The 12,583-nt window shown below is 40.9% G+C and overlaps 1 protein-coding gene across 5 annotated transcripts in view; it reads right to left on the bottom strand.

The window, feature by feature from the left end:
- The window catches only part of TECPR1 (tectonin beta-propeller repeat containing 1), a 28,079-nt gene that overhangs the window by 14,229 nt on the left and 1,267 nt on the right, over positions 1-12,583 (bottom strand). For 3 of the 5 annotated variants that reach the window (XR_012654532.1, XM_075058343.1, XM_075058345.1), the window contains exons 2-10: positions 9,319-9,551; positions 7,430-7,612; positions 6,789-6,911; positions 6,004-6,129; positions 4,302-4,476; positions 4,105-4,205; positions 2,535-2,636; positions 1,994-2,139; positions 596-1,119 (exon numbers count right to left, since the gene is read on the bottom strand). Coding sequence is in view for 4 of the 5 variants with exons in the window: in XM_075058343.1 (XP_074914444.1) it covers positions 596-1,119; positions 1,994-2,139; positions 2,535-2,636; positions 4,105-4,205; positions 4,302-4,476; positions 6,004-6,129; positions 6,789-6,911; positions 7,430-7,612; positions 9,319-9,549 (1,711 nt within the window). In the remaining variant the exon portion in view is untranslated. Of the gene's footprint in view, positions 1-595; positions 1,120-1,993; positions 2,140-2,534; positions 2,637-4,104; positions 4,206-4,301; positions 4,477-6,003; positions 6,130-6,788; positions 6,912-7,429; positions 7,613-9,318; positions 9,552-12,583 lie in introns of those variants that run through there. The other 2 variants (XM_075058344.1, XM_075058346.1) reach the window with 2 other exon arrangements.

Here is a 12,583-nt window from a genome sequence, read left to right as displayed (position 1 = left end):
CTGCAAGATAATTAGGTAATACAATGCATTAAGAGTTATGCTGTTACTAAATACTGGGATGCCACAGTTCATGGTTTATTTTGAAAATATTGTTATATACCACTGTCCTTCAAGAATCTAAATTCCAACTGCATCCAGTTATCAGCTGGGCTCCCACTCACAATGCCTCTGAGTAATTTCTCTATCTTAACTTTGTCTCAGTAGGAATGGTAGGAGCAAGGCAGTTATTTGTGGCATCTGCATCTCTCAAGAGAGCCCTTTTCACTGCTTTCAGTTACTATTCAGTGATATTATGGGTTTTGCCTGAAGTAGCAGTTTCAGTGTAATTAAAAATGAGATACAGATCCAGCATAGATAATTCTTACAGAAAATCAGAGAACTGTCACCTTTACATTTATATATCTCAATCCCAAAGTGCTGTACAGCTAAATACATGCAGCACTATCCTCAGACATGGAGTGTATTAACAAACTGCAATAAGAGTAAATAGGTTATCACAAGTTTTGCACCATGGTTTTGTTAAAAAAAAACCCCAAACCAACATTTTTCTTGGGAGCACTGGGAATTAGGGTCTGTTGTGGTGACTGGATAGTACCTGATGGAACAGTGAACCATTTCAATGGGCTGTGCAAATCTACAAGACAGCCTCCCCCAGACACCCAGGCCCACAGTGGGTGCTCATCGGCTCCATACTGTTCTTCAGCTCCCACTGAGAACATGCCAAGGGAAGACAGGCTGGATGTTTCTGCAAAGGTGCTGACGGAGAGGACTGGATGCTTTTGGGCCTCCTTCAAGTCAATGTTTGTCCACTGCAGTTCTGCAGAAGGATTTGGGTTTGTAGATTTATGCATTTCAAGATTAGCTTTCTCATTACTAGTCGAAGCAACAGTAGCTTCTCCTTGATCAGAGTCCAGGGGATCCACAGTCAAATTTGCACATATTTCTGCTGTCTGGTTGCCTGAGCCTTTACCACTGCTGCTGGCTGCAGCTCCCATTGGGAGAGTGTTGGCAAGGTTCATGGGTACACTTGGAAGGTCTGTATCAGAGGAAGTATCTGCATCACCCTGAATGATCGCGTTTGTTTGGTTCTGAATATCATCAGTAAAGAAACAGCCAGCACTGAAGGACAAATAGATAATTAATTAACTACCATTGAAAACATTATAAATTAGCACAGGCCTAAGACCACAGACATACAGAAATCAACCTAGTGTTTCAGCTTTAGGAGAGAAACAGCAGACTTCTTTTCGAAGGTCAAACTCTGTCATCAAGGGAAAAGAGTCTAACAAACACAAATCTGGCAGACCAGTCTAGTAAATCTGAAACATAGGATGATCTTTCATTGATCTTTTCAAACAATCAGTGGTGTCGGCTGCCTACAACTCTCAGGAAAACACTGAAGGAACATCACATTTTCTGGATATGAAATAATGAATAGGATTTTTTAAAGCCCATTATTAACTTTATGATTTTTGTCTTAGCTAGAGAGGGCTTCTACTCAAGAGCACACTCTGACTCAAACAAGTAGCTTCTGCAGCACTCCCAGCTTCATTGGCATGTCTTGCACAGCCAAGAGGCCAGCAGTCAGCAGGGCGTTACTGATTTAATCTCTCTAGGAAGGGAAATGTATAGTGACATTCAAGAGAAGGATAATTCCTAAGTAGAGTTGACACTCCTTCATGGTATTTCACAGGTAACATTTTCTCTTATTAGAGACTAGTTCCAGATAGTGATAGTAAAGCCCAGAGAAACACACTTTACTACAAGCATGCAGTGAATTTCAAAGTGGGAGCTTCAGTTTCTACTCCGAGTACAACAACTGCTGCTTATTGTCAATTTTAATGGCAAAAACTATGAATGCTTTTTGGCATACATAATGATTAGAGATGCCTTCCGCACTTCTCCCTGTCTATACCACTTGAATGTAAAGAAATAATCTTCTAGCATTGAAACTCTTGGCATACAAATCTTGAGCAGGTATTTTAATAAGTACCTGAGCAGACTTGTTGAGCTCCCAGTCTGAGATCTGTCACTCTCTCGGCCAGATACAATTGCCTTCCATGTCTTCCCACTGAGCTCACTTGGTGTGACACCTTGACGAAAATAAATTGCTCTGTCATCGCAGCCGATTCCCCAGACCTAGGGAGGGAAAAGGTTTCGTGAAGGAAATGCCATGGAATGCAGATAGATACCAGTTACAGAAGGATGCAGTGGTGGAAAATACAGCACAAAAATCTGCTGGACACAGCTTTTTCCTTTTGTGTTCTTTCTTAATGCTGATACTGTAGATGCAGTCTAAAATTCTGTACCATCCAGAGAAAACCATTTGCAGCTGAATGTGCGATACAGTGACATGCTGACTGTTCATCTTCTGGTGAAGAATTCAGCCACGCATGCCTTCCTAGCAGTTTAAGCACATGGACCTCTTGTTCAGCTGTCCATATTGGCACTGCTGACAGTCCTCACCATGTATGAATACTGCCTCTACAAAGTAGAACATAAATATTCTCATATTTGGTATACAGCTGTCTTACCTGGTTATTTAAGCCTACAGTTACCATCATCATTTCTCCAACCATTTCAATCCAGCTTGTTCCACAAGGATTATGTGAGTTCACTCCTCTTCTAAACCATACCTGCAACAGCAATAAGTCTAAATTTTGCTTCTTCTGCATTAGCAAGCAGACAGCTGGAATTCAGTTTCTTGAGTGGATTAGTCTTAATCTCTAATACTGACTTGCCACATTGCCTTACGAAGTCTCTTACTTCCTTGGTTCTTTTTCTTTATCAGGTGAAGATAAAATAATTCTCTTAATAGTACCCAGACTGTGTGTCCTTGTGACTAACTACAGCCAGAACAGCCCACAGGGAGACTTTTTGTTATGACTTTCTGTGACAGAATTAGTTTCTCTGCCATTGGAAAAATACTTTCTATTACATGTCAATTATCGGCTATTTTTGGTCACTCTGAATGGGCTTCTAAATAGTGTTCTTGTGTTCAAACCCTAGACTAGAAGCAGGGCTGACGGAGGGAACTGTCAGAGGGATCTTTTCAGTGGTACAGCTCTTTGAATTGTCTCCCCTTAGATTAGTCTTTACAAATCCAAAAGTGTCTGTGGGCTGGGTACCTGGAAAAATTTCCATCCTTATTTAGCATATAGTGGCAAGCAGCTACTTTAGAAGCTGTTGGTTGAATCACATAACAAACAGTGTACTTGACTATCTTCTGGCAGATCCGAAGAAAAACATGCTAGCTTATCTACATTTATTATAGTGGTTTTATTTGGCAGATGTAGCAGGCTGGACACTGTCTGTTACCATGGCTCAGCTGACAAATAGTAACTCATTAAACCAGAGTAACTCAATTACTTAAAACTGCTATACATGCACAGAATTCATCTATGGTTTTGAATTCGATATGAAGGGATTTGATTGCTACCAGCACAAAAGCACTCTGACACATTCTTCAAGACTTCAAGACTTTCAAGACCCTCTGCGAGGAGCAGGGAGTTTGACCCAATGATCCTAATGGGTCCCTTTCAACTTGAGATAGTCTATGATTCTAAGTTAAAACCCCAGTAAGAAAGTAATCACACATACACATAACAGATATGTCACTTAATAAATAAAAAAACCCTACATTAAAAGGCTGATGAAGAAGAAACAGTTACAGTAGGAAGATTAAAAAATAGGATCATATAGAAAAGTGTAGGTGAAAATATTCCTCATGCTGCTTTTGATGCAACCTTCAGACCATGTGGAAACAAGACTGAGCAGCTAGGAGTCCCTTCAATTTTGATGCTCAATATCCTTTAGAAGTAGGCCCCTTATTACATCCCCACCCACCTCCACACCTGTCTGACTTGGATTTAGAAAGTTCCTTCCAAGAGAAAAGCAGAAAGTCTTCCTTAAACTAAACGCAACTATGTATATCACAAACCACAGGGCACTCCCACACACAGCAAGGAGAACTGTAATTTCCCAAACCATGGGGATAGTGAGTCCAAATCATCAATGTTTCCTATGAAAGTTACATGCCTGTTTGAGAAAAGTAGATAGAAAAAAGGGAAGAAAAAAACAGAGCCAGAGCATGACACCTCTTACTTTTCTATCCTTTGTAACACACCACACCACATCAACACCCACAGAGACATGCATAATCCCATTTTCAGAGCTTGGAGACTCCACAATACTCCAGGAAATTCCTGCAAGAAACAAAACCCAGAAGGCATTGTAGGTTAGGTTCTTATTCAACACTATACAATTCAAAGGGGTTTACAGCTAAATTTAACAAACTTTACCTTGAGGGTTATTCCTATCAATTCCTTCTCTCACAATAGCTTGCCCTTCCCAAAGAGTTGCCCAAAGGAGGTCATATGGTCCACAGCTGATCTGTACAACTTCACCAGGAGTGGTGACTAAGGACCACATGGAACCTTCTGGATTGTGATGGCAGACATTTTCTCTGTACCATACCTAGACAAGTTTAAAAAAAAAACAACAAAATCCCCAAAACTTAGAAAAATATTGCTACAACAATGAAACCATTGAGACAAGCATGAAGACAAACTCGAAAGAACAGTCCTCCTTTAACACAGGATTTTTTTCTGCAGTGTATGCACTCTGACCTTTAAAGTTTTTTTTTTTATGTTGATTATGCAGTTGAAGACTATTTCCTTATGTACTAAGGGAGGAGGCTTTTCTACAGACTAGCTTTTATGATGGAAGCAAATCTGGATTGGGTACAGTAACCTATTGCTGCAAGTTCTGTGTATATTTCAACATTTAAAAAACATTTCAGTGTACTTCAGGGCATGTTATATAAATAAAGAATGAACAAATATATAACACAAAAATGTTACTGTTAGATGATAGCCCAACCTCACTTTCACTGAACAGAGCTTGCCACAATATGGGTAAAAAATTCCATTCTCTGTGCAGCCTTCAGTGACATCCAGTCCATTTGCTAGTTTTGGTCCTACAGTCTGTGTACTTTTCTATAGATCAGTAAAAATAGGAAGGTCAATCATAGAAAGCATCCTGTGGTAGTTGTACAAGTGCTCCACAACATGACTGCTGAGTGCTAAATTCTCATTTTTAGAAATACTTCTATTTCTCTGGGGACTTTTACTTGGGAGATGAAAGCATTTTACAGTGTCAGTCAAGTAAGCCTGTAGAGTGGGATGCTTGTCACTTATTACTGGGAAGTATAAGGCATAGGGAATTTTATTTTAAACAATTTAACCAAGATTACTTGCCTCTCCAGGCAGTGCCAAGTGTGACTGAAATCTCAGACTATCTGTTAAAAGTCTTACATTCTTCCCTGTGAGACCACAAGTTAGAAATTGTCTAGAGACAAAGGAATGTCAGATACATGCTTTAAGGATGAAGGAAGGAAAGCAAGAATCAAATCTTTACAGCACTGAGCAAAAGAAAAGAGGCCTTATGGTAGGCCTAAAAACAACAACAAAAAAGAAAGTTTAGTTTTCAATAGAAAATAAAATGAAAACATTCCAGAGCTGGATTCCACATTGCTAAGTCAGGAGGTTACCATTTTCTGATCAGGAAGTCTTAGAAAACCATTTTGTAAACTTTTCCTTGAATCATTCCTGACTCTCCACCACAGAGACACAGCACAAGGCTTTGCAAGAATCTTTATCAGGTTTTAATGCTCCTTCTCTTTGTTACCAGTGCCATAGTCTGCATTCTGGGCATTTTTCAGGATATAAGACACTACTCATCCCGAGTTTTTAAGATTCATCTGTTTATAGAGGTTTAAGGCTTCCATGAAACAGGAATCCTATGAGGTACCAAACCCTTCCATTTACAACACAAATTGTTACATAATGTAGTCCCAAAACAGCTTTTAGATCCTCTGCCAGATGCACAAACAGCGTATTTCCTTACCAACACAAGACCATAACAAACCTGCCTTGCTTTAAAAGCATTTAACTTCTTTTCAGTAGTAATTTATATTAGAAAACTTAGGGAACACGCACATACCTTCCCTTGTAAAGAAACTGCCCATACCGATAAACGGCCAAGAGGCTCATCGGTGATTTCCCATCCTCCGATGGAGATGTCATTGAAAGGGTCTGGCAACTGATCTGGATCATCATGTGATACAATCTGAGGCAAAGAGAAAGAAGATTGAGAAGAGAAGACACTGCAAATAGATAGGTGATTTGGCTGGTGGCCTAACTTGTTTCTTGCAGATTGGTTTACGTATCGCTTACTAAAGTGGCTGAGCATGGAGATTCTTCCTCTCATTCAAGGCTGCTACATGCAGAGAGAGGGGAAATGCTGCTGAAGCAGCATGAAGAAGTCTGTGTTTCATCCCCTAACTAAAGGAAATTTTTACTCACAGAACAGTGCATACAGACGTTCTTTGAATTGGAAAGCTGGAACATCAGAAATTAAAAGTTTTTGTACATTCTTAGACTGGAACAACAATTATTAAAGGACAGTTATTCATCCAGATAAAGGACACAGCTGGTGAATGATGCTAGACAGATGCCACCTCGAAAGACAGTGCTTTGTCAAACAACCAAAGGAAGTTAAAAAGTTGATTTGAAATTTGCAAAGGAGCTGAGCATCTATCTCCAACTGCATTGCTATGAGATTTGGCACCTTATTACCACAGGTTTCTATGAAAAATCCCAGCCTTCCATTTATGCTTGCAAAAATTACACATTGGAAGTCAAGGAATCCAGCCTAGAAAGTAGTGATAAAAAATTAGTTTCCCTGCGCTTATAATTGATCATTTCAGAAAATCAGATATTCAGAACCTTCGCCCAAACGTCCCGTGATTTGTATCTCCTGTATCTGATCCACCTTCTGCGTCTGACACAAGAATTCCATTTCTTATCCTTTGTGTAGGTGCTGGGGAAGTCTATGGCGTAAGTCCAGCCCTGCAAACAGAGGTTTTCTTGTATGAAAATCAGGACCAAAGGAAAGCTTGAAATCATAACTCGGAGCAATTCTGCACAAAAGTCACTCCTACAAATACAGTACAAGTTACTGTGCATGTCTCAACAGCCCTGATTAACAGATCAGCTAATTCCATGAATGATTTACGACTCATGTCCAAATTCCTCTCCATGATATACACAGAACAAACAAGACACAGTAAAGCATTTTACTTTCTTCATAGTGAAGATCTTAAATAACAATGGCATCCAGTTGCCAGCACTTCGTGGCCTGATCAAAAGAAAAAAGCTTCTATAGAAGCTCCTATAGACTTCAAAAGCCTTCAAACAAGATCCTTTCTTGTGTTGTATTATAGTTGAGCTACTTCCCAGAAAGAAGTAGCTATGGGAATTTAAGTGCCTTGTATTTTTACAGACCTTTTACACTTCTATAAAAGTGCCTTTTATTTTAGAGAGTAAGGATTCCCAGAACAGATCTCTTTTTGGTGTTGTTCACCTACCCCTTTCTCTGTTGGTTCCCCTCCAATATTTTCATCCACATACCAGTCAGACTCCCACTCCCAGTGTGGTGAAGGCAGTGTGAAACTATCAAGCTGCTGATGTTTTAGCCCGCTCACATCACTCCACTGCCAGCGGTCACTGGGCAGTAATTTCTCACAAAAGCCACCAACTGGATTCCAGCGCTGCCAGAAATAATAAATAAAATATTTTATTTGACATCACATCGTCTCATTGGACATCTACAGGGAATCATCAATGATACATTTCTTATTTTCTGCAGTAGAAGAGGAATAAATTCCTGGGGTGAATGAGAAAGTGTTCACACTGTAAGCACCTACCTAACATAGTCTTGGAGGAAGCTTTTTTAAGTATCAAAGAAAGGCTGACTGCAGAGCTAGTCCCAACCAAGTCATTTTCAGCTACATAAATAGGAGCAACTGATGATGTATTTTACTACTAACAGTGCTTTTTTTCTTTGGTGATGTATGGCACCATGATACTGCAGCATTAAGATAATGCTATATAGATGGCCTTGGGATCTCTAATCTACTCCCTGTGAGAAAGACGATTAGTATCCTGCCTACACTAGAAAAATAGCATAGCTTCTGTGCCAGAAACTATGTCAAGATAACTATATCAGTAAATCTTCTCTGTATCTTGTGTTATACCAAGAGGGTTTTTTTTCCAAATCTGGCTTTAATCAGTTACAGAACAAATAACTTACTAGGGTTTTTGCCAATGCAGCAGTGATTTTTCTTTTTTCCCCCACACGCTTACCCGCTATAGACATATTGGCAAAATTTGTCATATAATACTGTCTTACATTTTAGGGCACGTGGAAAATGACTGGTTCAAAAATCCTTCTATAATTTTTATGCAAAATATTATTTACTTTTACTAGGAATCTGGCAAAACTGCTTTGCACATTATCTGTAAACTATTTGAGTTTAATTTTGTTGTTGTTAGCTCTTGCAGAATATCTCCTTTTGTGCTTTCTAGTATTTTGCTTTCCATTTTTTCATAGCCTAGAACAAACAAAACAAAAGTTTTAAAATAACAATAAAATAAAATTTAAAGTTGTGCATTTTTAGAGAACATCTTTACATAACAAAAGGAACACTCTTAAATGGCTGGAAAAATTGTATCAATGTTAAATAATGTATAAAATTAATTTGTAGTATTTTTACTCGTGCAGATAAGTTAATGTCTTTTCTCAACTTATATTTATCCCATTGCTCGTTAGAAATCAGAGAAACGTGCTCAATCCTTCAGTTTTCCCTCTCAAATAACTTTTGGTTAACTTAAAAACAAGATAGATAAATTTCCTTTAAAACACTATTTTAAAGACATCCTTTTGAAGTACATCATATAGGATCATCTTAACACTCCTATGCAAAAAAGCTGGAAACATTGTACTTTAATGGAGAGTTATGCCTTTAGTAGAGGTCTCTGAAACTCTAAAAAATAGCATTTTCTTAAGAATAGTATATTTCTGATAACGTATCTTTGTTGCCTGGAAGTTACACTGGACATTTTCTGAAGGGGATTGTGTATTTGTCACTAAGGAAAGGAAAACATCAGGTGAAAAGGGTGAATGTTGCAGTCTGAAATGGCTTGCATAAAACAGGCCGAACTACACACTGGCATTGCTTTTGGTAAGAGTAGGGAAGTATAACCTTCCTTTGGGAATTAAAATATTAAAAGAATAACCTGCTGTTTGGCACATATATACTCTTCAGAAACTTCAGGTAGGAAAAGAAAACAAATAAAACCAAACAATCTTGATGTGAGAAGAACATGCAGAGACAGCTGATGTATGGATTTGCTATCATTCCTTTCTGCCACAAATATGTGGCGGTGTGATAGAGGTACCCGTAACATGTCATACCTGATTCTCATAGGTTTCTTCCTGGTATCTAATAGGAACGTCAGCCGAGAACACGTAGGTGTATACTTGATGATCACAGGCTATTCCCCAGCAGCACTGTTTGACAGCAGAGACCCGTTTGAATTCCAGCTGTGTGTCCTTACAGAGCTCCCAGTACTGGCCAACAGTAGACAGAGTGTAAACCCTCCCAAAAATGTCAACAGCCCACAAAAGGGAACTGGGCATGGCCATGTCTGAAAGGCAAAAAGGAGGCATTAATGGAAATGACAGTTTTAAAAAATGGATCTTGAACCTACTGTAGATCAGTCCTGCTCTGAGCCATCATCAGTCAAATTAAATAAAGATGTAAAGAATGATCTTTTAAAAAGAGCCCATGCAAAGCTGGCAGACAGATCTCCTTCAGTCAGAGCTGTGCAGTTACACCTCTTAGATGGCTCTGAAAAGCCACATGAAAGACCTTGCTAGCGGCACACTATTGTCCATCCTACAAGAGCTCACAACATTAATAGGACAGCTCTGGCAGGAGTCAACACTGAAGTGAGATGAAGTAGCATGGACCATTTTTTAGCAGGCGGTTTCACTCTCAAGAGCTGGTAATGCTGGTGGTGCTACATACACTGCTCATCTCCGTTCTACAAAGCCATGATATCTTACGATATCTCCTTCTTGGCCTCCTCTTGGTGTATGCCAACCTAGCTACACAGGTGCAAAGGAAAAGAAGTGAAAGAGAGCTTCTCCATAAGCACATGTCTAGTTTTAATCCATGGACAGCGTATTGGGCTTGCGTGGCAAGCTTTCGATAGCAGGGGGGCTACAAGAGTGGCTTCTGTGAGAAGCTGCTAGAAGCTTCCCCTATGTCCAACAGACCCAGTGTCAGCCGGCTACAAGACGGACCCACCGCTGGCCAAGGCTGAGACCATCAGCGATGGTGGTAGTGCCTCTGGGATAACAGATTTAAGAAGGGGAAAAAAACCTGCACAATTGCAGCTGGAGAAGAGAGGAACAACCCTGCAGACCCCCAGGTCAGTGCAGAAGGAGGGGGAGGAGGTGCTCCAGGCACCGGAGCAGAGATTCCCCTGCAGCCCGTGGTGAAGACCCTGGTGAGGCAGGCTGTCCCCCTGCAGCCCAGGGAGGTCCACGGTGGAGCAGATCTCCACCTGCAGCCTGGGGAGGACCCCACGCCGGAGCAGGTGGGTGCCCGAAGGAGGCTGTGACCCCCTGGGAAGCCCACGCTGGAGCAGGCTCCCAGCAAGACCTGTAGAGAGAAGAGTCCACGCTGGAGCAGGTTTTCTGGCAGGACTTGTGACCCCACGAGGGACCCACACTGGAGCAGTGTGCTCCTGAAGGACTGCACGCCGTGGAAGGGACCCACGCTGGAGCAGGGGACGAGTGAGGAGTCCTCCCCCCTGAGGAGGAAGGAGCAGCAGAGACAATGTGTGATGAACTGACCCCAACCCCCACTCCCCATCCCCCTGTGCCACTGGAGGGGAGGAGGTAGAGAAAATCACGAGTAAAGTTAAGCCCAGGGAGAAGGGAAGGGTGGGGGGAAGGTGTTTTAAGATCTGGTTTTATTTCTCGTTATCCTACTCTGACTTGCTTGGTAATAAATTAAACTAATTTCCCCAAGTCGAGTCTGTTTTGCCCGTGACAGTAATTGGTGAGTGATCTCTCCCTGTCCTTATCTCGACCCATAAGCCTTTTGTTATATTTTCTCTTCCCTGCCCAGCTAAGGAGGGGAGTGATAGAACAGCTTTGGTGGGCATCTGATATCCAGCCAGGGCCAACCCACCACAGACATATTACCTACTGCTGCCAGGAAACCTCTTTCCAAAGCATTCTGGTGAACACTTTGGGATCTGATCTTTATTTAATATACATAGGTGTGATATTTATTTAAGTATACATAGAGTGTGGTTTGACAGCAGAGACCTGGTTGAGTTCCATTCCAGTTTTATCAGTAACCTGCCATTTTCTGGGCACTGCAGCCCCACCGTTCGTGGAGGGGTCAGCATTTTATGTGAGGTAAGCGTACACCAGTCCTTTTAGAAGTCAAGGAAGGCCAGCCTATTTCTGTCACTTGGCCTTCTGGGTGCCATGAAACTGAACAAATTTCGGTTGTTCTGTATGTCTGACAGTCAGAACTACTGATGAGTATTTTGAACTTTGCCTCCAATTCTAGTAGCTGTGCAGTGGGGGACCAGGTGGCAAAAGGTAGAAAAGAGGACTCTGATCCAACGCAATGAAAGAAAAGAGAAATTGTTGCTTGGAGTCATCATGGAACACTGCTTCTTCGTTGTCAAACAGCAACTGTGCTTTCAACACAAGGGCCTAAGGAAACTTGCCTGCCTGCTTTCTGACTGATAATAAGCGGTGGTACAGAGGGATTAACTTGTACAGTATGTCTGAATGGTGGAAGTGAAACTGCAGAGAATCTGGAAACAGCTAGGCCAGTGTCAAAGAACAGCACAGTAAATTCCCATGGGATCCCAGGGAAGATGTTGCAGAATTCTTTGATTCCTAGAACTGCTGCTGCTAAGTACCTAAAAACCTGGATCCAGGAGGTAACTAACGAGTAACAACGAGAAGAAAATTTATAGCAGCCGAGAACGACCAAGGCCAGGGGAAGGTCACAAGCAAAATTCTCCTATTAGTTGTGGCAGCATAACTGTGATGAATCCTCTAGTTTTTACTTTTTTTTTTTCCCCATTGTTGCTGGGAGTATGAAGGCATGTATTACAGCCTTTGTCTGCTCTTGGACCAGCCATTTATCTTCTTTATATGCTGCCTTTCTACCTTAGTAAAAGTAGGATAGTACAGAAGGACATAATGTGGAAAAAATGGAATGGAACCAAGTGAAGATGACGTAAAAATTACAATGTGTGTACCACTGGGAAAATAAAGGCCATGAAAATAAGCCTTTTAGTATTAGCACTTAAAATTCTGCAAAACAGTCTTTGTAACAAAGGAAAATATTACGCATTTAATCTTAAGCAACCAGAATGCCAGTGAGTCTGGAGTAAAGGAAACATTATGGATAATGCAATGAAGATATTTACCTAGCCAGATATATAGAAAAGTGATGCTTGGGTGTGTTAAAGCTGGGCAAATATACAAATGAAGGCCCATTCCTGGAATGACAGTCCAGGCAGGCAGAAGAGTACCTGGAACAGTTCAGAAAGAGGCAGTGAAAATTCCAGAGATTATGAAGTTAGGAAAAATATGGATGGGACAGAATTAAAATAATCCAGGCAGATGCAACTGGATT

This window comes from Buteo buteo, chromosome 27 (genome assembly GCF_964188355.1).
Source record: "Buteo buteo chromosome 27, bButBut1.hap1.1, whole genome shotgun sequence".
In the NCBI taxonomy this organism is placed as follows: domain Eukaryota; kingdom Metazoa; phylum Chordata; class Aves; order Accipitriformes; family Accipitridae; genus Buteo; species Buteo buteo.
Note: the sequence above shows the minus strand (reverse complement) of the source record. Positions and strands in the feature narration are given on the sequence as shown.